Below are 22,576 nucleotides of genomic sequence, written 5' to 3'. Positions count from 1 at the left end.
TCGTGAAATCCAAAACCGGGGATAGAAGATTAGAAAAAGAGCCGTAGCTTAGAAGAACTTCTTCATCCAACTTCCCCTCTTGACAGCAGGCGCACCGCCATTAACGGCTGGTCTGCCATCCCAAGTACGAACGGGCAGCTCTTCATACGCAGGCGCATAGCTCGTCCTGCGCGAGGTCCTCTTTCTCTCCACCTCCTCTTCTGGCACCTTCATGCCTTCATAGTGCGTCGCCCTTCGACTATGTTTGTGTGACCTGTCGCGGTCACGTTCCTTGTCTTCAGCCTTGCGGCGTTCGGCGCGCTCTTTGTCGCGCTTTGGTCCCCTGCGGCCGGCGATACGCAGGCGGACGTCTTCGTCTTGGGAGAAAGTTTCTTCGTCATCGAGCTCCTCACGGGTGCCTGGGGCGGGATCGAGAACTGTTTCGGAGATGGGTGGAGGGAGGGGTGGCTCTTCGGCGAGAGACTCGACCCAAGAGGAGGTCTTGTCGCCGCTCTTGTTATTAATGTACGGCATGTTCTCTTCCTCGGGAGCCTGGCGCGAACTGCGATGTTTTGAGCGCCTTGCGCCGTTGCGCTCGTCGAAATAGTCAGTGATAGGCTCGCCGCTAGCTTGCACTGGGTAGTCGGAGTTGCGTCTAGCAGCGCGGCGTTCTTCGTGACGACGACGGCGTTCTGCATCCTCGTCCACATGTGTTGTTCGACGGCGTTCGGTCTTCGGACGGGGCTCTTCGCGGTCTTTTTCTTTGCGGCGCGAAGAACGCTTCTCGCGCTCTCGTTCGTCTCCGCCTCGTGCTTTCTTTCGTTCCTCCTTCTCTGCCATGCGGCGCAGTTGCTCCTCGGCTTCCTGGTTGCGCCGCTCCAATTCGGCCATTTGGCGAGCCTTCTTCTCCGCAAGAGTCGCTTGTTCATTCTCACGCTGACGCTCGCGGCGGCGTTCTGCCTTAGCCTCTGCTTCTTCAAGCTCAGCACGTCGAGATCCTTTCTCTGCATCGCGCTTGGCCCTACGCTCAGCTCGTCTTGCCTCTCGCTCCGCATCATAATCGTCAGGAGTGCCATTCGCGCCAGACATCATGATATCTTCGGGGGGAGGATTGCGCAAGCTGCGGCGCTCGTGTCGCAGTCGCTTTGCCTCATCTTCTGTTGCGCCCCCACGGGTTGTTGATCGTTTGCGATGTCTGCGCTCGTCTTCGGTCTCGTAGGCGGTGCGACGGCGCTCGCGGGGTGCCTCTTCAGCCGGCGCAGTCTTCTTGCGACCAAGGCCAAACATTCCCTTGAAGCCCTTTACAGCTGCAGCAGTGCCGGCGACACCAGCAAGCGTGTTGATGGCATCAGAGTTGCCGCGCGCACGGCGAGGTCGCTCCCGCTCTCGTTCGCGGCGGGGCCGTTCAGCTTCAGCTGGGACAGGGTCCAGGTCCATAGGGTCGACGATGATAGGATCGTCAGCGCTAGGCGGTGCAGTCACGGGCTCGAGGGGTTGCGCTGAGTCGCGCTTAGATTTGCGACGCGATGGTTCTGGACGGGTTGCTGGGGGAGGAGACTCATCGTCGAGATCTTGGTCATCGTCTACAGGATATGGGTCTGGAACAGCTGCCATGCGGTTAGCTCCATGTGTTTGCTTACGGCTACGCCGGCCAATTACAGGCGTATCATGCTTAGCGGGGAACGGCTTACCTCGAGAAGACCTGCCCTTGTCTCTGGCGTCCCTTGTACTGGTCCTGCGCGACGAGCTTTTCATACCCATCATCTTGGCGGCCTTTGAAGACACCCTCGCGTCGGTATCTGTTTGTGGCGGCGACATCATGGCAGCGTCCTGATCAATTGAAGGTCGGCGCGATAACGTCTTGGTGCGATGCGACTTTGAGCGCGAAGGCGGGGGCGGCGCCGCAACACCAAACATGGCACCTAGTCCGGTAGCAGCGCGTGTTGACTTGGAACGTGATACTGTTGGCTTAGACATGTGCACTTCATTTGAGCCTGAAGATCGTGACTTCATATCGTTGTCCCGAGTAGACGAGGTTCGCGCAGACTTTGTGCGTGGCATATCAGGCTTGCCTGCGCCTTCTTCACCACCGGATACTCTCCTAGTCTTGGAAGTTTTGGCTGCACCAAAGAGGCCCCAGCCTCCAGCTGTGGTAGCACTGCGACCCAGCTTAGCGCGCTCCTTTCTTGGAGATTCTGGAGGTGGCGTAGGAAGTTTAACGTCTGCATCTTCGTCATCCATGTCACCCGGATCTGCATCTTCAGCGGGTTCTTCAACGATCGGTTCCGGCTCAGGTGCGGGTTCAGGTTCAGGCTCTGTATGGCGCCTATATGACTTGCTGCTTTTCTTAGATTTCTTGAGCTTCTTCTCAGGCACCACTACAACAGGCTCTGGCTCTGGCTCTGGTTCAGGTTCAGGTTCATCTTCCGGATCTGGTTCAGGCTCTTCCTCTTCCACAATTGGCTCCGGCTCCGGTTCAGCCTCTGGTTCTGGAGGCGGCGGTGGAGGTGGAGGGTCGTCAAATGTCATGCCCCTTGATCTGCTGCCCTTCTTGGTCTTCTTCAGCTTCTGCAACTGCTGGAGAATGGAAACTGGCTCAGGTTCTGGCTCAGGCTCCGGCTCAACGTCAGGCTCGGGTTCTGGTTCTGCAGGCTCCTCTGGTGGCGGCTCCTGCGCATCAGCAAAGTCCATCATATCGTCATCGTCATCAGGGAATGCACCAACTCCAGGCGACCTCTCGGCAGGTACCTCTTCCTCTGGCTCAGGTTCAGGTTCAGGTTCAGCTTCGGGTTCAGGGGGAGGCGGAGGCGGAGGCGGAGCTTCTACTATCCCCTTCTTCCTGAGCTTCTTCAGTCGTTTCTCCTCTTTCAGCTTCTCTTCTTCCAGTTTTTTCTTCTCCTTGGACGAAAGCTTCTTCTTGGGTTTTTCGACCACCACGACCACCTCCGGTTCAGGCTCCGGTTCGGGTTCAGGTTCAGGTTCAGGTTCTTCGACGATTGGCTCCGGCTCAGGTTCCGGTTCGGGCTCGGGCTCGGCGTGTCGATGTTTCTTGGACTTTTTGAGTCTTCGCTCCTCCTTGGGCGTGAGTTTTGGTGGCGGAGGTTCCTCGATGACCTCCGGCTCCGGCTCCTGCTCCTCTGGAGGCTCTTCAGGCTCTTCCATCTCATCCATCTCAGGCTCTGGTTCTAGCTCCGGTTCAGGGTCGGGAATAACGGGTGCCGGTTCAGGCTTCGTCTTGCGGAGAGAGATACCCCATGCGCTACCCCAGCCTGTTTCTGCGGCCTTCTGTTCTTTCCTAGTGGGCTTCTCGAGTTCAGCCAAAAGCTCGCCCGCATCTTCATCCTTGATAAGATCAAACAAGTCGTCATCGTTCGTAGGCTCAGCGGGTGGAGGCGGAGGAGGTGGAGGGAGTTCTTCAACAACCCCCCTCTTCTTTTTCTTTTTCTTCTCTTTCGAGGAAACTGGCGGCTCAGGCTCGAGGACCATGTCCTGTTCAGCAGCAATGCGAGCAAACTCGGCTTCTTCAGCTTCCTTCGCAAGACGCGCTTCCTCCTCCGCGGCTGCAGCTGCAGCTGCTTCAGCTTCGGCGGCCTCGGCGGCTTCGGCGGCTTCAGCGGCTTCTCTAGCTTCACGTTCTAGCCGCTCCTTCTCTTCACGCTCCTTCTTTTCCTTGGCCTCTCGCTCACGCTTCTGCTTCGTCGACTCCTTCTTCTTACCCAGACCAAACATGCCCCATCCAGAACTTGCCTTAGCTTCCTCCTCAGCGATACGACGAGCTTCTTCCTCTTCCGCGGCCTTACGTGCTGCCTCAAGTTCTTCAGCCTCAATACGTTGCCGTTCTTCTTCAGCAGCACGCTCAGCTTCTTCTGCCGCGATGCGTTCCTCTTCTTCACGCTGAAGGCGTTCCTGTTCTAAGCGTTCCTCTTCTTCGCGCTGAAGACGCTCTTCTTCCTCACGCTCGAGACGCTCCCTCTCTGCTTGTTCAGCAGCTTCCTTCGCCAAACGCTCTTCTTCCTCTTTCTTCTCACGGAGTCTCTTCTCTCTGGTGGATTCTTTCTTCTTTCCTCCGCCCCAGATACTGGCGCCCCAGCCTGCGAGCTTCGACGCTGCTGACTCCTCCTCGCGCTTCCTCTGCTCCTCCTCTAGTCGTTCTTCTTCTGCTATGCGTGCTGCCTCAGCTTCAGCCTCGATACGTGCCTGTTCAGCTGCAGCCGCCTCCTCAGCTTCACGGGCGAGACGCTCTTCTTCCTCTTTCTCAGCAGCCTCCCGTTCTAGACGCTCCTGCTCTTCCCGCTCCTTCTTCTCACGTTTCTCTCGCGCTCTCTTTTCCAAGGAAGTTTCCTTCTTCGGCGCTTTAGAGCCGCCCAGAGAGCCCCACATGCTACTTGACTTTGAGCTCTCTTTTTCTTTCTTACTCTTCTTCTTCTCTTCAACAGGCGGTTCTTCCACAGCTGGTTCTTCAGCTGGTGGCGGTTCGTCAAGCGATATGAGATCCTCGAAGGTGTCGGTTGGAGCAGGGGGTTGAGGCTCAAATTTGCTAAGAAGACTGCCCACGGTCTTGCCCTTCTTCTTTGAGGATACCTTAGCAGCAGCACCCCAGATATCCTCGTCCTCAGCTGGCGGAGGAGCTTCGATTTCTTTGGGTGCCGGAAAGTCTCCATCAAACTCTCCCGGGGGCGTGGGCACGTTAGGCGGAACGAGCCCCTTCTTACCCTTCTTTGCTTTCTTGCCGATATTAAAAGCTGCGCTACCCCAAGGGTCGTCCTCATCTGGTTTTTGAACAGGTGTCATGGTGTCCTCAATGACTTCTACTGGCGCGTCCTTCTTTGGGTCCTTCTTCTTTTTCTTGCTCCAAGATGGTGCGCCCCAGTCGTCAGATTCGTCTTCCTTGGGCTCTTCGACATCTTCGGGTTGATGAACGGAAGCGAGTTCTTCGATGACAGGCTCTGGTGAAGCTGCAGGAAACGCGTCTAACTCGACCGACTGGTTCCTTTTCTTTTTCTTCGATCCGCCCCAGATCGAACTCAGACCCCAGTCTGACCCCTTCTCTTCTTCTGGTGGTGGGGAAGGCTCCGGTTCTGGCGGTGGTGGCGGCTCCTCGACGACCGGTTCAATGACTCCCTTCTTGCTCTTCTTTCCCTTCTTCGTGATAGGGGCTGCTGAGCCCCAATCGTCCCAAGGGTCGGCGGGCTTCTCCTCAGGAGCAGGCTCAGGCTCGACTTCGGGCTCAGGCGGAGGTGGTGGAGGAGGCGGAACTTCTTCCTCTGCACCTTTCTTGCCCTTTTTCTTCTTCTTGGACGTCGTCGGAGCAGCACCACCCCAATCGCCCCAGAGGTCGTCTTTCTTGCTCTTCTCGGCTTCGGCGGCGGCAGCGGCAGCTTCCTCTTCTTCCATCCTCTTCAACTCCGCTTCCTCCTCTTCTAAGCGTAGCCGTTCTGCCTCTTCTTCTTCCTGTCGTCTGATCTCAGCAGCCTCTTCCTCCTCTTTCTGGCGCTTCGCATCTTCCTCTTCCTTCAACTTCGCCTCTTTGTCCAACTTGGCCTTGAGTTTCTTCGCTTGTGACTTACTAAGCCCTGCATAAGGATCTACCTCTACCTTTGGGGGCTCAGGTTCCGGCTCAGGTTCGGGTACGGGCTCAGGCTCCGGTTCCGGTTCTGGTTCGGGAGGCGGTTCTTCCTTGGCTCCTTTCTTACCTTTCTTCTTCTTGGTACCAGCAGCAGCCGCTCCCCATCCACCACCCCATGGATCCTCTTCTTTGACAGGTGACGGTTCATCGACGACAGGTTCCGGTTCTGGCTCAGGTGGTGGAGCCTCTTCCTCAACCACTCCCTTCTTCTTTTTCTTCTTGTCCTTTGCGGTGCCACCAAAGCTGAATGCTCCCCATGAGTCGTCCTCCTCTTTCTTCTCAGGCTCTGGCGGTGGAGGAGGAACTTCCGGTACACTGTCGTCAATCAAGGCCCCTTTCTTGCTCTTCTTCTTGACCTTGGTCGTGGCGCCTAAGCCACCCCATCCGTCATCTTCAGCAGGCTTCTCCTCAGCTGGGGGGCTCTTGAACGCATCGAAGTCGAAGTCGAAACCATCATCCTTCTTCTTCTTATCTGAAGAACCCCAAGGATTGTCGCTTTCAGCACTAGCCTCTTTGTTCGATGAGCCCCAACCAGAAGTCCAACTGCTAAGTCCAGGAAGTCCAAATCCAGATTTCTTTTCGCCTGTATCACCGAAATTCATGTCAATCTTTGGAGCGCTTCCTTCGTCAAGAATAATGTCGTCGAATGTTGTCGGCGGTTCCGCTGGAGGGTCAGGAGGAGGCGGGGGTGCGGGCTCGGCCTGTCGTAAGTTAGCGTGCTGCTATGTGTAACTAAAAAGCCGAAATGACCAACCTTCCCCTTTTTGCCCTTCTTCTTCTTGCCGGGAGCGGCCGCGCCAAAAGATGCCCAGTCATCTGTGTTTGAAGCTGGCTCCTTTCCCCAGCTTAAACCTGAGGTGGCACTTAATATCGACGGTTTCGCTGCAGCTGCAGCGGCTGCTTCTTCCTCTTCCTTCTTCTTGCGCTCGGCTTCTTCTTCAGCCTCCTTCGCAAGACGTTCTTCCTCCTCCTTTTGCAAGCGTTCCTCTTCTTCCCTCGCAAGACGCTCTTCCTCCTCTTTCTTCGCACGCTCCTCCTCTTCCTTCTTCAAGCGCTCTTCTTCCTCCTTCTCCTTTTTGGTCTTTTTCTTCCCCTTATCCCCGTCGCCACCATCGCCTCCAGCCCCGCTATCGGCAGGCGGGTCACCCCCACCGTTATCGCCACCACCAGCTTCCTCTCCTTTGCTGTCGTCCGCTGGTGGAGGTGCTGCCGCGGGTTTCTTAGCTGCTGCTTTCTTGGCTTTCTTTGCGTGCGATCTGATGCCGGTGTCACTATAGCCAAAGTCGATGTCCACATATGGAGATTTCACATCGAGGAGGAATGAAGACTTTGGAGATGAACTGTTGTGTTTGCGCAAATGATTGACACTAGAGCATAATGAGGCGCGGAAAGAAGGAAACGGTGAAGAATCAGGCGTTTTCGCAAATGCTAGCGCATTGGTGGAAGTGTAGTCTGGGGGCATATCTGCAACCGATTCATCGTATGAGGGTGGTGGGGATCCATAGTTTCGCAGTGATGGACTCCATGATTCCATGGAGGACTCAGATGTCGATAGATGGAAGCGCGACAACTGGGTGTCAAGACTATGCCGCTGAGTAGTTGTTAGAATGTGAGCCAGGAATCAAGAAACGCGAAAAGCGGTCAACAGTGCAGTGCGGAGTGTGGAGTGATCGTGAACCAAACATGGGCAAAGGGACCAAACAAAGCAGTGTCGTCATACCAGAATAAAACCTCCACTCGGACTCTTGTCTCCAGTGCTGGTGCATTCCAGCCGATCCAGCGCCTGGTATATGTCCGCCATCAACTCAGCAATGGGCCAGTCATTCTCAGACTCCCAAGCTGTTGTGTTTCCAGAGGCGTAGCTTGCTGGCCAAGTATGCTCAACTTGCATATCATCAGTTTTTGTGTCCCAATCTCTTTCATCCGATCCAGTCCTCGAAAGCAGCGGGATCCTTGGTCTCGCAGATGGCGCGACGGCGGCGACGTGACGAGAGCTGGCGAGAGACATTGTGCGAGTGAGAGACGCGCAAATAGAAGGAGCAGGGCGGAGGTAGGCACATGAGCGCTCGTGCGAAACCGCGAGCGTGGAGCGGCGAGGATGCAAATGCGCGGGCGGTAGGTGTCTTCGTATACGATACGGAGACGGGATGGTGCAGCGTGACTTCCCTCGCGGTCTGCTGCTGCAGGGTCTCGATGCGTCCAGCTGTAGTAGTACACGAGGGCAAAAAGTATGGCCCTCAACAAGCGAAGATGGTGATGCAATCCGTCGCAGATTACAGCAAGCAAATATTAAAACTCCAAGACGAGGCGATCGGCAAACGTCGAATTAAAGAGTCGCGGTCGCAGCAGGTACAGGAGGATGCAGGAGACTGCAGACGCGCAGATTCAGATTCAGTGAGCGTCAGAGGCGAAAGCAGGGGAACGGGCTTCGCGAGTGGTCACAAGGACTGTGTGGTGTGTATGGATGTCTTTCCGCAACGCCAATCGTTATCGGGGTCGAATAGGCTTTGCTCGTTGCGCGCACCAAGCCTGTTGGAGCTTGCGGTTCGTTTCATCCACCTTCGTCACACACACGCGCCCGGGCCAGCCGTAGGCGAGATTTCCAAAAATGAGGGGTGGCTCGTCGAGGGGCAGGAATTCAGCCGGGGCGGGCTGGGGGGAGGGTGGTTGTGGGAGGTTTGTCCCAGATATCGTGAGATGTCGAGATGGGATCAAATGCAGGGAAACTGCGACGATGCGCGATGCGGGCGGCAGGTCTGAGTTATTCCGCTGGGAGTAAAAATTTACGGTTAGGGCCGGGGCGCATTGCATGAGCGTGTGTTGTGGATGATTCAATGTTGTGCTTCAGTTTGGAGGCGCCGGGTGCAGCAAGCAGCATGGCTCTTTCGGAACCCATCCTTCTCTGTCTAGCACGCCCCCAGCCACGCCGTAGTGGGCCAATTGCGGAGTGTCTAGTGGGTATCCGTGCTGTTGGCATCTTGTGTTGCATATGGTTACCATGGCCGTCTCTACACCGCCAGTCCTCATGTTGCCGCACATGTGCGCACTCTACCCAATGGTAGCGCGCCGCCGGCACACATCGCAGAGCGCGGCAAACCTGCACGCGTACCACGCGTGCATTAGAGCTGCCGCTCTCGCTCGCTGTCGACGTGACGGTACATGTACAACGCAGAGCGGGCTGTATTTTGCATGCGTTTAATGTCAAAGAGGGCCAGACACGGCTGTGTTTGGTGGGGCTGTCACCCCAAAGTTGGAGGCAATCCTCCCATGGATCTAGGTTCGTGACGGTCTCGGGAGGGGTAAATCTCGCGCCCGACTCCACCCTAGAATTCCATCGTCTTCTGATAGCTTTCCAGAGACGTGACTTGACAAACGGTCAGGCCCAATGTGTTGGGTGCGCAGATCTGTAGATTGGGTTTGTAGATCGTAGATTGGTTCTGGCAGCCCTACGTACGTGGAAGATGGGCTTGTTAGATTCTAGAGCTAAGAAGTACCTGCACTGCCATGTGGAAAAAAACGTGTCCACATACACCGGAGTCCTATGACCCCGCCACCGCCGCTTCCCGGGTATCAATACACATAAGAGAAATTATCTATAATCCAATAGTCATGACCTCCTAAACAAAATACAGCACATCTGCCAAAGCAAAAGAAATGGTGGGATCGAAAGAAAGTAGGGAATGACCCGAAATTACACATGATATCGAGTAAGCTCGTGAAAGTGGAGACGAGACGCTAAACCGCTGCAGTCGAGTTAGACATTACCGTAAGTCGGGAGAAAGGAAAATCAAGAGAACGATTGCGGCGCATTAAAAGGACTGGTCGTCTTCAATGTCCTCGCCATTAAGTATTTTGCGGGCTTCATCAAGTCTTCGTCGCCATGCCTTGCGTTCGTATGCATCACCATATGTGTGTTGCAGATTGGAGCAGACATTCTGGATGCTCGAGGCAAGCCCGTAGATGAGTTGTGTCTCTTCTTCGCTCAGTGCTACCCGTGGTTCGTCCCTGCTGCCTTCTGTGAGGATAGAGAATATCCTCGAGGTTTGAAGTCCGCTGGCAAGCTCTCCAGGCGAAGATGAGCCACGTGATAGTGATGATTGTGTTGGAGATGCGCCGTTGCCGCGTCGCATATTGATCGCCGAGTCGGAGCGTAATGAGAGGAGGCCGTTCTGGGTGCCAGGGCGAGAGGGCACCCGATTTTGGCTTGACATTATCTGCTGGGAGAATTGATCCATATGCTCATTCTTATCGTCGTCGTCATCGTCGTCTTGTTCTTCTGCTGCAGTAGCAAACGTGGCGACAGTCGAGACCGAGTCGACGCTGGGGTTCCGTTGGTGGATAGAGACTCTCTTCTCAGCGGTGCTCAGATCGTCAGTGGTCTGGACAGCTGTCACGGGTCGGGTCGTTTCGGTAGAAGTACCAGAACTGGTACTCGATCGGCGATCTTCTAGGCTGTAGGTTCCCATCGCACTGTGCAGGAAGAATGTCTCGTAATCGAATGCATCTATACGATCTTCGTGTCGTTCTGTTACAGGCATCTCATAAACAGCGTCCTCATACACACTATCAGGGCCAGGTTCTTCGTCGTCTCCATTGACCGAGACGAAATCAGACTCAGTCTCATCAGCATCGTCGTCGTCTTCAAACGCTGTTGATGCACCCGACTCCTCCTCAGCCTGGTCGTAGGGCTGAACGGAGTACGCGTTGGCCCCTTGACCTTGTTTGCTGAAGTGAGTAACGAGTTTCTCGCCGTGTTTCTGAGAGGTGGTGGTAGTGGCTGTCAACGGACGTTCTTGTTCTTCGTAGGGATCCGTCGTGATACCCAAACCAGCGTTTGTTGTGTTCCCTGGATGCCATGTCTCGGAAGACGTGAAGGGGCTCGGTGCGCGTAGGCTTTGCATGCTTCGGCGTCGAAGATGGTCTTCTTGTGCCTTCAGCTTCAGACTGGAAATTCTGCCCTTGAGGTCGTTCATCTGGTCACGAAGACCACTAGCTGCAGAAGTGGACCGATGTACCCTCGCGCCGTCTTCATCCTCTGGCAAAGTCTCCAGTGCAGTCGGGGATCTTGAACTTCTTGAGGCGGACCTTGCAGCATGCTCGCGGTCACTACTGCTCCATGTTGTACGAGGATTGCGAAGGTGCTCAACGCTTCGGGACTCCTTGATAGGAAAGCGTCCCTGACCGTAGCCTTCGGGCGACCACGGGCCGCTGGTGTGGCCAAATGCACTGGAAGATCGCTTGTTGGATGTAGTTCGGGTCAGGTACGAGTATGAAGGCGTGAACGGCAGTGGCACCGACGTCTCGCTCATACCCCGTGTGTGGCCGGGGCTACTGCCGTGGGGAGTGAGGAGAGACTGGCGATATGAATGGATGCGCGGAGGTATTGGTCCCATGCCCGCATACAATCGTCGGTCACGGTCGCGACTTGCCGCTATGTGTGAGGTCAAGTCGGAAGATTGGTTTCTCGAATTGAAGGTGGGCGAGACAACGAGTGATTCTCGTGCGCCGCGGAGGTTACCCTCCATTACCTGTCTCTGTTAGCGAACATCTAGTCTATCGTGGCGTGAGGAAGCGCATACATTCAGCCGCTTCTTCGCATTGGCCAAGATGATCTCTGCCCTCCTGCTGAGCGCGGCAGATGAGTACGGGTCGTCATCGTCGTCGCTGCCACTAGTACGGTCCTCGTGCCATCGCTCGTTGCCCATGCCGTCGCCAGCGTCGCTGTCCTGCATGGAGTGGTTGCGCTTTTCTTGCTCTTCAAGATCTACTCCGCTGTCCTCGAAGCTGTCGTGGCTATCGAACCCAGGCCACTGCTCAAAGTCTTCGCTGAAGATGGAACTTGAAGTAGGACTAATCTTGTGGTGGTCTTGCCCGTGCCAGTTGCCAGGTGAGTGGCTGTTCAGTGCATTCTGGATCGTGGGAGACGAAGCAAAAGCATCGTCACGGGCAAGCACATTCTTAGGAGTTGCCTCTGAGTCGGGCATGTTGCGCAGCGTGGAGCGCGAGGACTGTGCTGATAGGGACGGGGATTTTGTTTGTTGTGAAGCGCGGCGCCGGCCCTGGGGTGCGGAACTTAATCTGACTCGACTTGAGTTTGCCTGCTTGTAGAGGTCGGACGGCGACGGGGGACGCTCTGGAGAGGGAGTAGGCAAAGCCTCCTCGTGCTCAAAGTCGGTCGCAAAAGATGGTAGGATCATGCCCGCATCGCTGAGGGTTGGCGAGCGCTGTCCATGGGGCGCAGGACGGGAAGCTGCAGCGACAGCCATGGTTACCTGCAGTTGTCCAGTTGGGTCGGCTACCTTAGCTTGGCTGCAGTACTGAGCATGTTCGGGGCCTGAGGTTTGGCGACGCGATCACACTGTGTGATAGTGATACGACTGAGTCGGGAGCGGTGTTAAGGCAAGTAAATCAGGACTCGAGAAGTGAAAGACCGCGGGCGCGTGTCTCTGATTTTCATAATTTCAGCGTGATTAGGGCTTTAGACAGACGGCAGCATGGACCAGCCGGCAACTGGAGGCGTCTTTAGGGGCACAGGCTAAGGGCCGATTGTTGGTGATCCCCGGCAAATTGGCAGCGCGGCCACGGGGGCGCTGCAAGCTGATTTGCTGACTCTCATATCCGGCGTCGGCCTAAGTCGTCTACTGCAAGGGACGCCGGCTCTATATGCGCTATAACGGCGATCCCTGGTTCCTCATCGTACGGGTACCTGTCGCCTCACATACGATCACACGTTGGCATCGCGTTTCGGGGAATTACATCTTGCCGAAAGAAACACTGTAGAACGATTCACGGACACGATGATGCACACGCAAAAGAATTCTTCTTTCGATCCATCGTTGCCTGGACCAGACATTATGCCCACACGCGTGCGTTGACCAGAGGCTTGTCCGCTTCAAGTAAGCATAGCTTGGACTTTATGGCGACACGGGAGCCTGAGCTAGGAGCACACACGGGGGCACACATCCGATTGCTATGCTATGCTGTCTCTTACTAATCACCAGGGGAATCATGAACCGTGTAACTACACTATGGTCTCGTACGCCTATGCAAATCCCAAGATGCTATGCACGCTGCCCAATACTCCGTTACATGCAAATCTATCGTACGTTCGCTAACGCAGGCACTAAAAGTATATAAGAAATTGTACGTCATCCCATCAGAAGCCATCATCGTCGTCGTTCCATCCCAGGGCATCGTATATCGACGGCTCAACGGTATCATTGTCCACTGCAGCGAGTGCTGCGGGGGCGACTTCAGTTACTGGGGCAAACAAAGGTTTGGTAGGTGTAGCAAAAAGCGTAGGAAGTGCAAAGTCGGTGTCGTCATGAGGTGAACTACCTCGAGTTTTGACAGGTGTCTCAAACACGTGCGACTGCCCAAGATCTCTGCTGCCCAAAGAAGGTGCCGCCGCCTTCAATGGAGTTGCGAAGATCTTCCTCCGGACTGAATCCGTAGAGAAGGGTTGGCTATTTGGTGCCTTGGACGGTGTCTCGGCAATGCCCGACTGCGCTAGATTTCGAGCCGTCGTGTGGCGGTGGCCCGTTGCCGGCACCATCGCAGCTGGTGGACGCACTCCTGAAGACGGCACGCAGAATCCGCTGGAAGAAGGCGCTTCCGCCCCGGGAGGCCTAACGAACGGGTCGTAGTGGTGGTGGGTCGGCGTCTGCTCAACCATATTCTTCGTTCTCTTGTTGACTCGGGGCGTTGCAGACACCTGGACTTCTTTTATGGTCTTCCTCACAGTAACTGTTGGCTTCCTCGACTTGTTGGGCAAGCCCAGCCCGCGTTGCTCGAGGTCGGCAACGTAGCCACCAGCAGCTAGTCCACGGTTGGGCTTCTTCAGCGCTAGTATAGCCTCCTGGAGATCTTCCTCGACTCGCTGCTTGTGCTTAATCTTAGCTGATGCAGCAGCCGACGGCTGGGCGAGATCGATTTGGCGGCCCTGCAAATGTCGGATCTGAGACATGGATTGCCGGGCGCTCTTAGACGGGCTCCGTCGAAAAGGTATGGCGGAAAGTGGGACCTCGCTACCCTCTCGTTTGATGCCGTCTAGAAGTGCCGAATCGGTGGCAGATCGGCTCAGCGAAGGTGTTGTTCGTTCAACAGTCCGTCCGGTATTGTCTGTCACAACACGAGCTAACGAGCGTCGTGACTTCTTCACCTCGGGTTCTTTCAAACTCCCGGATTTACGAGAGCTGAGTGGCGGTCTCGCTGCCTTTCGTTTGGTTGGCAAGCTATGTGTGGGTCCACCAAGCTTCTTGTTGACCATGAGCGCCTGCTCAGGTAGTCGATTGATGTAGAAGGGGATTATGACTTCGACGCAGAAACTGTGTAAGCGATCACTGGAACCGTTTCTTCCGGATCCGTCGGAAGCATCCTGCCTTGATGGCTTTGTATCAAAGTCTAGTATGCCCATCTCTTCTGTAGCATGCCAAATGCAGAGTTTGTCAAGCAGCAAATCGAGCTGCAAGTTAATGTCGTCGAGTTTCTTCTTGCGCTTCTTCGGCTCGCTTTGAGTCTGAGTTCCGTCCGCAATAGAGTGTTGGTCTGGAAGTGGCTTGTGTGTGGAGAGTGCTTCTAGTGCGATAATTTCGAGCATGAGAATCAGCTGAGCAAGCGTCTCGCGGACCCGTAGATCTCCAATACGCCTCCTGATGCGCTGATCTAGGGTCTCCGTAGCCATGCTGTCGCCGCTTGGTAATTCTGACTGCCACCATTTCTTGACCAATGCCTCTTCTTGTGGATATATGCCCTCTCGACTGAGCTTCAGCTTTTTCTTTGACTTCTTGGGCTTGCTAGCAACTGCAGCGTGCTCGTCGTCTGAGTAGCTTCCGGGTGGTATCTCCTTGATCAACGATGGCAGTTTCTCGTGATATTTCTTTTCGCTGGCCTTGGGACTTAGCAACATGGTCTTCAAAAATGTAACGAGTTCATGTGTTGCCGGAGCTCCTTCTTCCGCTGACGTGAATGTGTTCCGTATCCGAGTGATTGGACCCTTCACCAGGTATGCAAGCGAGGTCTTGGACATGTAAACTGCGTCCAAGTAATGTTGAACCAATAGGTCAAGTTGCTCTTGTGGAGACGGTGCGTCGGGCATAAGCTCTAGAGGGTGTTCGGTAGGAACCATGTCCAAATGCTCGATCCCCGAAGCTTCAATAGTCATTTCAGGCTGTTGAACTTGTTCGATCGTCGTCTCTTGTCGTGATTTCGGTCGTATCATTGTCATCCGCGCTCGTTTCGCTGGTAATTCTACAGCGTGCGTCTCCACCGCGGCTTGGTGCCACCATTTCCCTTGCCCAGCCGTATCCGCCTCCGTCTTCGGGCGAGCTGGCAGCACTTTGAGATTCGTAGGATTCCATAAGTCCGTAACGTCTTTCTCCTTGAGCCAGCTGGCAAGCCTACATATACTATAGACGCGGGGTTGTACCCGCTCTATTGCGTATAATGTATTCTTCGCCTCGAGCCGTGCAACGAGTATCCTGGGGCCTGCATGATCTTGTTGTGTATCGGTCTCGTGTTCCAGGATGTCGATTTGGGCGGCGAAGAGGCTATTTGGGGTGAAGTTGTCATCGGTGGAAAGGTCGAGGAAGGTCAAAGGCAGCTGAGAACGCCCAATCACTCGCACGGGTCTGAATGTAACGGGCTTGTTGTTGTACGGAGATTCGGAATGAGCCCTGATCGTGAAGGGCTCGTTAAAGGTTCCCAGTCCGCAGAGAGAGTCTCTCATCTGCTTCGAGGGCAGTTGGGCCTTGGATTCGTCAAGTTTGGCAGCAAGTCGTAAAAGTTGAGTTGGCGTATCGGAGGCTGAGCGTAACATCGTCTTCGTTTGCAATGCGTACGTAGACATCGGAACTGCGCATGGCTGTCGGTGTTGTCTGATGTGAGTGTTGACGGCGCTTTCCCTAACAGACGCGTTTCGGCAGTCGCGAAATCACGAAGGGTCGTGCGTCCACTCCTTCCGCGCGACAACGTCATCCCCGCACCATCATCTCGATCGATCAGCCCGCGACTAGTGTCAGGGCGATCAAAGTGTCATCTCATCGGAATACTCTGTTTTAGGCTGTTGTCTGTTTGGACTAAGAATTGCTTGCGGATCATGAGCAAACAACTCGATCGCACCACCCTACCACACAGGGTAAGCTTTCGATATATGTTGCAATTGGATCATGATCCTCGGGCTTCCTCGTGTGTTCGCCACATGCAGCCTATATTACCTCCGAAACACCCCTCTTTATCATCAAGGGCTACATGGGCTTTACCATGTTTGTACTCGATCAGCAGCCAATAGACATGGGACTAATGCGGAGGTCATGGATATCCTCTGGCCCCTCAAGAGACTCGTGTAGTAATCTTGGAAACATTTGAAATTACCATCAAAGCTCTTCATCTTTACTCACTTCACAAGACCACTTCTCATCCATAAATAACAAGGCTCGACGAACGGCGTTGCGATATAAGTTTACCGAGCACAATCTTATCAATTATCTTGCCGTCGGCGGAAGGGTTGCTTCTATATCCTCCAGAATGAGGTTCATTGTCCTTGGTATACTGGGGATTGTTCCTAAGTCATTGGGATCGAGCTACTTTGAGACATCATCAGATGGTTATCGCCCTTTCGACCCCGGATACACCATCGGCGCGTACCCCCAGGACTTTACACTTGTGGGATCATCTCTAGAACCTATTCACGATTCTCAAAAGCCTTCCACGGGCCTAGCTGTCGACTCCTCTCATAACCTCTACCTAACTTATCCTCGCAACTCTGGACAAACACCAAATAACGTGGTGCTTTGCACGTCTTACAATGACGAGGTACCATGGCCCAATGCAGACATGCAGAACTGTACTGTTGGTCAAGATCCCAGAACCTGCTTCATCAATGTCCAAAACATCGTTCTAGACAACCGGGGAAGGCTGTGGGTGGTGGATAGCGGGATTCCAGCCAACGCTAGCCCAGACACAAATGCGCTGTTTGGAGGCGCAAAACTGATGAGCTTCAACGAGACGACGGGAGAGCACCTCCGGACCTATGTGATTCCCCAAGATCTTTTGTCGCATAGGATGAATATGAACGATATGCGTGTCAACACGACTGCAGGTGGAAGAGACGGGTATGCTTTTGTTACAGATGCTAGCAAGAATAGCTCGTTATTGGCAGTGGATCTCGAAAATGGAAGTGCAGTACGCAGACTGTTCAACACGAGCGTTGTCCGGGCAGACGAGAACTATGTTGGGTCATATGGCGGCGAGCTCATATACACTTGGAACGGCACTCAAAAGAGTCATCTCACTACGGCCGCCGATGGCATCGCGTTGGGTAGGTGATGTTGAGCTAATGTACGCTCATATTGCTGACTATGTCATAGCATCTGGCAACTTCTACTGGGGCGTCCTGGCTTCCCGGCGCTTCTACTACATCTCTCAGGAGATTCTTGTCAACCAGAATCTCACAGACGAAGAGGTCCTTGCTGCCGTGCAAGACCCGGGTCAATGTGGTTCAGAACAAGCTGGCTTCACCGCTGACGACCGAGGCCGAGTGTATATCGCAGCGAGCGAACAGAACGCTATATACTATGTCGACACACTAGAAAGTGAAACCAATATGACAGTCAATGGTAACTTACCTGGGGGGTCCGGTCTTATCCCACCAGAGGACTACGTGGTGAAGACGTTGGTGAGGAACGCGATGATTCAACATGCCGATTCCATGGCCATCTTGGACGGTTGGCTGTACTTTAACACAAATCAGCTTACGTTGGGTCCTGGATTCCAATACAATAATACAGACAAGAGGAGAGGCCCATTCCGTAGCTTTAGATTATGGATCGGACGGGGACCAGCGGTGGCATAGTATTGTATGTCCGTACGAAGAAGCTTGTTTGCTGGGCTACCCTCTGGATCCAAAAACCTATCTTAAAGACACACATTGTTATTTCCTAAACAGAGTTGCAGCGCAGATTACTATGCAAGTCTTCAGGGTACATTCTATCCTACGAGGATACCATTCACGAAAAATAAGCTTCGAGGTATCTGGAAGGGTGGACTGGTATTGAGCTTCTTTTCATATTGCTTTGTGTCGAGAAACCTCTCAGTCGCATGAAAACAAAGCTTTGACTAGCTGCTTCTTGATGTTTTCTGCTTCGTATGTTGTAACGCCAATGAAGTCATTGAACACTAGAAGGACTCTAGCTATCGTGGTGCGCTTGTATCATCACGGCACAAGCACTATTGCCTCGTCGTTGGAGAGTCGTAAGGCAGAGAAGAAAATACCCATGGCATAGATTTTTGTATTCGGATACATCTGCAACAACATCGTGTGATTTTCTGGCTTGACACTAGGATGCCGTTGTACCCACGGGATTGTGAAAACAGACCCCTGTTTCCTTAACCCGCGATCCGCTATACCGGAAAACCTCTAGCGGCTTACCCCAGCTTCCACTTGTGTCATCGGCTGCGGTAACTGTCGGCTTTGGTACTTCACAATATCACACCTCGGCGGCAGTACATGAATATGTTTCTTTCACACAAAGAATCTGCAAACGTATTACGCCCACCATGAAGTCCTTCGCAAGCCGAGAAGCATCCCGCGTATTCTCACGATCAAACCTTGTCCATCGCGCGTCAATTACCGTACCGAGGAATGCAAACACTCGCATACAAGAGCAAAGAAGAGGGTTCCGGGGGACGAAACGACTATTGGTAGTTAAGCCGTACCTGCTGGCAGATATTGGAGAAGGTCAGTAGGCGAATGAGAGGTAGCGGCGGTGCAGGCTAATCATGCTGTGCATAGGTATCACCGAATGCCAGGTTATCCAATGGTTCGTACAGCCCGGCGCGCGCGTGGAGCAATTCGACCCAATCTGTGAGGTACAATCGGATAAAGCATCTGTCGAGGTATATGTTATTTGAGATACAAAGACGACGTTGGCTAATCGCAGCCAGATCACCTCGCGGTTCGATGGCGTTATCAAGAAGCTGTACTATGAAGCGGATGACATGGCTAAGGTTGGAAAGGTAAGCCTGCACTTGGAGGTTTTTGCAGATGACGAGCTGACAGTAGAAGCCTTTGGTAGACATCGACATTCAAAGCGAGATCTCCGCAGCCGACGAAGCCCTACTCAACGGAGGATCAGGCAAACAAGACGACGAGGTCCTGCTTACTGGGGGCGGAGGTACCAAAACAGACCAGGGTACGCGTGAGAATGCAAAGCCAAAAGAGCAGGAGATTGAGCTTGGGAGGAACGATACCAAAGCTGCGACTGGCGATCTGGCTCTCTCAGATCAAAGCACAACTCTACCATCCGAACCATCGACAACACAAAGACAACCGGGAAAACATGCATCGCTCGCCACGCCAGCAGTACGACATATGGTCAAAGAACACAAGCTCAAAATTGAGGACATAGAGGGTACAGGAAGGGAAGGCCGCGTACTTAAAGACGATGTACAACGGCATATCGAAGCAATGAAGCAGGCGACAACCATACCATCAACAAGTTCAATACCAGCGCCCGCTCCCACACAACAAATGGAGGATCAAGTCAAGCCATTGACTCCAGTTCAGTCTGGCATGTTCAAACAGATGACCAAATCCCTATCCATCCCTCACTTCCTGTACACCGATGCGATAGACTTCAGCTCACTGACGTCCCTGCGCAAAAAGTATAATGCAGGCCGTGAGAAGCCAGAGCGGATAACACCGCTACCGATCATCATCAAGGCTGTGTCGCTCACGCTTCAACGATTCCCGTTACTCAACTCGCACTTGGATACAACTACGAACCCGAACAAGCCACAGATTGTGCTCAAGGGAAGCCACAACATCGGTGTAGCAGTAGACTCGCCTGCTGGGCTACTCGTACCCGTCATCAAGAATGTACAAAACCACAGTATCGCCTCGCTAGCCCAGGAAACTCAACGCCTCAGCTCCCTGGCACGCGCTGGCAAGCTCTCATCTGCTGATCTCACTGGCGCAACGTTCACAGTCAGCAATATTGGTAGCATAGGCGGTGGCACTGTGGCACCTGTCATCGTGGGACCACAGGTTGGTATTTTAGGTATCGGGAAAGCGAGGGTAGTGCCAGCCTTTGGGCACAATGATGAGCTGATCAAGAGGGAGGAGTGTGTGTTTAGCTGGAGTGCTGATCATAGGGTTGTTGACGGAGCGTATGTTGCGAGGGCGGCAGAGGAGGTGAGGAAGTGCTTGGAGGGTGTTGAAGAGATGCTCGTTAGAATGCGATGAACGTTTCCAAAAAGCATAATTTTATCAAAAATGACAAAGATACAACATCCTACATGACATTGTATTACTTAGGCAGTCCTCAAGTGTATTAATTCTTGATATTTGATGTACTGTGATCAGCATGGAAGACGCAGGACAGCCATCCAACCTGCCCTTGAACTACGCATGGTCTTCTGCTAGCATCTATCCCATAGCAGCTCGAACAATGGTACTCGGTGCTCAGCAGTAATAGCAGAACTGCCAATATGTTCTTTCTAGCTCATAAAACTCCCTCGTATTCTCATGTTCGTTCATCCCCGATAACAAAGTACACGTAGCATGTTCAAGCAGCGCCCTTGAGCACCTGCTCGAGGCTGTTCTTGCTGTTCGTGTACGTCTTCTCTAGATAATCTTCCTTCTTATCCAAGTTGGACATCTCCTTGTTCAATGCCTCATTCTCACTCTCGAGTCTCTTCTGTACATCAGGAATAGGCGTACAGACAAACCTATTCATCACGAGTCAGTCTCTTCAGTGTATCTCTTGCCTCCCCCGCAATTGCGAGGCGAATAACTTACATCTTTCCAACACCCTCGTACACCTTGGTCTGCGCAGGCAATGACGAGACCTCTGACGAGGTAAGCTGAAGAATACGGCCCTCTCGTGTCCTGGCGGCTTTTTGTTGTTTGACGATGACGAGTTGTTGCTCAGCGAAGGCCTTCTTTTGACTGATCTCTTGCAGGACCTAGATTTTCGTTATCAGAACCCAGGCTCTTTCCTCGATTTCAATCATGCGCCATTATCACGCACCTTCTGCAGAGCCTCGTTTGACATGGACATGGTGGCGGGATTTCTCTCGAAAGCTGAAGATGCTCGCACGTCTCGTAAGAGTGGCCAGCTGCGCTGCGCTCTCAAGCTTTCTCGGTTCGGCAGTTGCGAGGGACCCTGAGAGGACGTGATTGGCTAGCAGATTCGCACCGAAAACAGAACCGCCGCTGCTGGCAAACCGTTCCCCCGCGTGTGCTAGACGTGTAGTTCAATAGTCGCAGTAACTGCACTGGGGCTGCCCTTTCGCAGGTGCACCCTTGGGGTGCGTGGCGCGGTAGGTGACAGCTGTGACAGCCTGTCGCTGAAGCATGGACCTTTCTTTGCGCTGATTGTCGCTCTCCAGTCTTTCCTTCCGCAAAGTCCGGAACTAGGTACAAGCTTGATATCGTGTTCGAACATCTGCAATTCCCTGTCTTCGTCTTGTTTCCCTTTCCGCTTTACAGTTTGAGTAGAGACAGAATGGCTGCGTTCCTTTCTCGCCTACCGTCGATACCGTATCCGCCCGAACAGGATGGATGGTTCTCTCCAGTCACATCTACCCTCGACTGGTGTGAAGAGGTTTGCTAGCAAAATCGCCCTATTGCGAAGGCAGCGGCTAACGCTGAGAAGAACTATGTAGTGACACAATACTCGGCAGAAATTATCAACACGCTCACGAATCTTCTGTTCATGTACCTGGCAGCCAAAGGTATACGCAACTGCTTAAAGAATGGACATGACACAGTTTTCTTCGTGGCATTCATTGGCTACTTGCTCGTTGGGACTGGAAGCTTCCTCTTTCACGCGACACTGAAATGTATGTTTGCCGCTGAACAAGTCTTCAACATGCAGTATCTGATGCGTCCTAGATCCCATGCAGCTTGTAGATGAGCTCTCGATGATCTACACAACGTGTTTGATGAATTTTGCAACATTTTCGTATGGAAAGTCACGGCTCTACTCTACTGTTCTTGCGGTTGGACTGGTGTCTCTCGCCGTCTTCATTACGCTATATTACCATTACCTCCAGGATCCAAACTTCCATCAAAACGCCTACGCGCTCCTCACAGCAATCGTGCTGTTTCGGGCCATGTATGTGATGGAGGTGAATATCCGCCCGCGCTTCCGGTCCAAGGAGAGGGAAGCTGCGAACCCGCGTCCGCATAGAGGTGTGAAGGCGGTTCAAGAAAGGGAAGACGTGAGGGACCAGGAGATTCTCAGTACCATGTGGAAGATGATTGCATTTGGTCTAAGCATCTTCTTGGGTGGTTTCGCAGTCTGGAGTCTCGATAACGAGTACTGCTCGAAGTTGATCCAGTGGAGGAGGGAGATTGGTATGCCCTGGGGCTTCGTACTGGAGGGTCATGGGTGGTGGTGAGTACTGCACGTATCCGCGAGATGACGAAAGCTTATCACATTAGGCATCTCATGACGGGAACCGGAGCCTACTACTACATCGTGTGGGGTGTATGGCTTCGACATTGCCTTAACTACAGGCAAGACGAGTATGAGCTGGACTGGCCCAACTTCTGGACGATGCCGCAGGTTATTAAGCGACAAGAAGCGTTGAATAGAGGTCATGTGAATGGCTCTACGAAGAAGGAACTGTAAGCGGTGACGGTGAATCATGTATGCTATGGGGTTTTATGCATGTGCTTGCAAGATCAGCGTTGTGCGGTATTCCGCTGCTTCGAGCATGCAGAGAGTAGAATTTTACAGGGGTTAGCCGTGATGGAAGGAACACCTGGGCAGCTGCCTTCAGTGGTAGCCATAGCACAAGACGAAGCAGCGAATACCACAGCATACCGCAAAGCAATAGAAGCATCTGATGAAAACACTCCATGCCAACATTTGTGCCATGCTAGTGCGGTATATCTCCATGACTAGCTCTTCCTGTCGAACAGGCACCAGCTTTGGTCGCGCGCGTTGTTAGTAAATAGCCTTA

The 22,576-nt window shown here is 53.4% G+C and overlaps 7 protein-coding genes across 7 annotated transcripts; 3 read left to right on the top strand and 4 right to left on the bottom strand.

Annotated features, from left to right (window-relative positions):
- Positions 1-17: 17 nt before the first annotated feature.
- Positions 18-7,852, bottom strand: CC77DRAFT_791325 (hypothetical protein). Its single transcript, XM_018533193.1, has 4 exons — positions 7,326-7,852; positions 6,360-7,196; positions 1,671-6,306; positions 18-1,586 (listed from the first exon to the last, which is right to left on the bottom strand). The coding sequence occupies exons 1-4, from the start codon at positions 7,611-7,613 to the stop codon at positions 49-51; spliced, it is 7,299 nt and encodes a 2,432-aa protein (XP_018387624.1). The 5' UTR covers positions 7,614-7,852; the 3' UTR covers positions 18-48.
- A 1,145-nt stretch (positions 7,853-8,997) lies between these two features.
- Positions 8,998-12,132, bottom strand: CC77DRAFT_1093649 (hypothetical protein). Its single transcript, XM_018529690.1, has 2 exons — positions 11,185-12,132; positions 8,998-11,133 (listed from the first exon to the last, which is right to left on the bottom strand). Exons 1-2 carry the CDS (start codon positions 11,869-11,871, stop codon positions 9,415-9,417), a joined length of 2,406 nt encoding a protein of 801 aa, XP_018387623.1. The 5' UTR covers positions 11,872-12,132; the 3' UTR covers positions 8,998-9,414.
- Positions 12,133-12,563: 431 nt separating this feature from the next.
- On the bottom strand, positions 12,564-15,673 carry CC77DRAFT_1019206 (hypothetical protein). Its single transcript, XM_018524789.1, has one exon. It carries the CDS (start codon positions 15,450-15,452, stop codon positions 12,762-12,764), a length of 2,691 nt encoding a protein of 896 aa, XP_018387622.1. The 5' UTR covers positions 15,453-15,673; the 3' UTR covers positions 12,564-12,761.
- Positions 15,674-16,011: 338 nt separating this feature from the next.
- Positions 16,012-17,698, top strand: CC77DRAFT_791275 (hypothetical protein). The gene is made up of 2 exons (XM_018533192.1): positions 16,012-16,922; positions 16,972-17,698. Exons 1-2 carry the CDS (start codon positions 16,130-16,132, stop codon positions 17,454-17,456), a joined length of 1,278 nt encoding a protein of 425 aa, XP_018387621.1. The 5' UTR covers positions 16,012-16,129; the 3' UTR covers positions 17,457-17,698.
- A 462-nt stretch (positions 17,699-18,160) lies between these two features.
- On the top strand, positions 18,161-19,847 carry CC77DRAFT_932219 (hypothetical protein; the record flags this gene model as incomplete). Its single annotated transcript, XM_018534252.1, has 5 exons — positions 18,161-18,341; positions 18,396-18,499; positions 18,548-18,619; positions 18,666-18,755; positions 18,795-19,847. 5 exons carry the CDS (start codon positions 18,161-18,163, stop codon positions 19,845-19,847), a joined length of 1,500 nt encoding a protein of 499 aa, XP_018387620.1.
- Positions 19,848-19,895: 48 nt separating this feature from the next.
- CC77DRAFT_1019203 (Prefoldin) lies at positions 19,896-20,940 on the bottom strand. The gene is made up of 3 exons (XM_018524788.1): positions 20,635-20,940; positions 20,403-20,569; positions 19,896-20,332 (listed from the first exon to the last, which is right to left on the bottom strand). The coding sequence occupies exons 1-3, from the start codon at positions 20,662-20,664 to the stop codon at positions 20,170-20,172; spliced, it is 360 nt and encodes a 119-aa protein (XP_018387619.1). The 5' UTR covers positions 20,665-20,940; the 3' UTR covers positions 19,896-20,169.
- Positions 20,849-22,469, top strand: CC77DRAFT_960140 (alkaline ceramidase-like protein). The gene is made up of 4 exons (XM_018535596.1): positions 20,849-21,210; positions 21,262-21,448; positions 21,501-22,005; positions 22,053-22,469. Exons 1-4 carry the CDS (start codon positions 21,112-21,114, stop codon positions 22,240-22,242), a joined length of 981 nt encoding a protein of 326 aa, XP_018387618.1. The 5' UTR covers positions 20,849-21,111; the 3' UTR covers positions 22,243-22,469.
- The last annotated feature ends 107 nt before the right edge of the window (positions 22,470-22,576 follow it).

The sequence above is a fragment of the Alternaria alternata genome, assembly GCF_001642055.1.
Source record: "Alternaria alternata strain SRC1lrK2f unplaced genomic scaffold CC77scaffold_7, whole genome shotgun sequence".
NCBI lineage: Eukaryota > Fungi > Ascomycota > Dothideomycetes > Pleosporales > Pleosporaceae > Alternaria > Alternaria alternata.
Note: the sequence above shows the minus strand (reverse complement) of the source record. Positions and strands in the feature narration are given on the sequence as shown.

Bases quoted from the DNA above. Each gene is read 5' to 3' on its own strand.
- CC77DRAFT_791325 (XM_018533193.1), bottom strand. From the start codon at position 7,613: ATGTCTCTCGCCAGCTCTCGTCACGTCGCCGCCGTCGCGCCATCTGCG. The intron at 6,307-6,359 runs GTTGGTCATTTC...AACTTACGACAG, and splicing joins AGAAGGGCAAAAAGGGGAAG to GCCGAGCCCGCACCCCCGCC. The intron at 1,587-1,670 runs GTAAGCCGTTCC...ACCGCATGGCAG, and splicing joins CAAGGGCAGGTCTTCTCGAG to CTGTTCCAGACCCATATCCT.
- CC77DRAFT_1093649 (XM_018529690.1), bottom strand. From the start codon at position 11,871: ATGGCTGTCGCTGCAGCTTCCCGTCCTGCGCCCCATGGACAGCGCTCG. The intron at 11,134-11,184 runs GTATGCGCTTCC...TAACAGAGACAG, and splicing joins ATGCGAAGAAGCGGCTGAAT to GTAATGGAGGGTAACCTCCG.
- CC77DRAFT_1019206 (XM_018524789.1), bottom strand. From the start codon at position 15,452: ATGTCTACGTACGCATTGCAAACGAAGACGATGTTACGCTCAGCCTCC.
- CC77DRAFT_791275 (XM_018533192.1), top strand. From the start codon at position 16,130: ATGAGGTTCATTGTCCTTGGTATACTGGGGATTGTTCCTAAGTCATTG. The intron at 16,923-16,971 runs GTAGGTGATGTT...ACTATGTCATAG, and splicing joins CGCCGATGGCATCGCGTTGG to CATCTGGCAACTTCTACTGG.
- CC77DRAFT_1019203 (XM_018524788.1), bottom strand. From the start codon at position 20,664: ATGTCCATGTCAAACGAGGCTCTGCAGAAG. The intron at 20,570-20,634 runs GTGCGTGATAAT...ACGAAAATCTAG, and splicing joins CAAACGAGGCTCTGCAGAAG to GTCCTGCAAGAGATCAGTCA. The intron at 20,333-20,402 runs GTAAGTTATTCG...CGTGATGAATAG, and splicing joins TACGAGGGTGTTGGAAAGAT to GTTTGTCTGTACGCCTATTC.
- CC77DRAFT_960140 (XM_018535596.1), top strand. From the start codon at position 21,112: ATGGCTGCGTTCCTTTCTCGCCTACCGTCGATACCGTATCCGCCCGAA. The intron at 21,211-21,261 runs GTTTGCTAGCAA...AACGCTGAGAAG, and splicing joins CCCTCGACTGGTGTGAAGAG to AACTATGTAGTGACACAATA. The intron at 22,006-22,052 runs GTGAGTACTGCA...TTATCACATTAG, and splicing joins CTGGAGGGTCATGGGTGGTG to GCATCTCATGACGGGAACCG.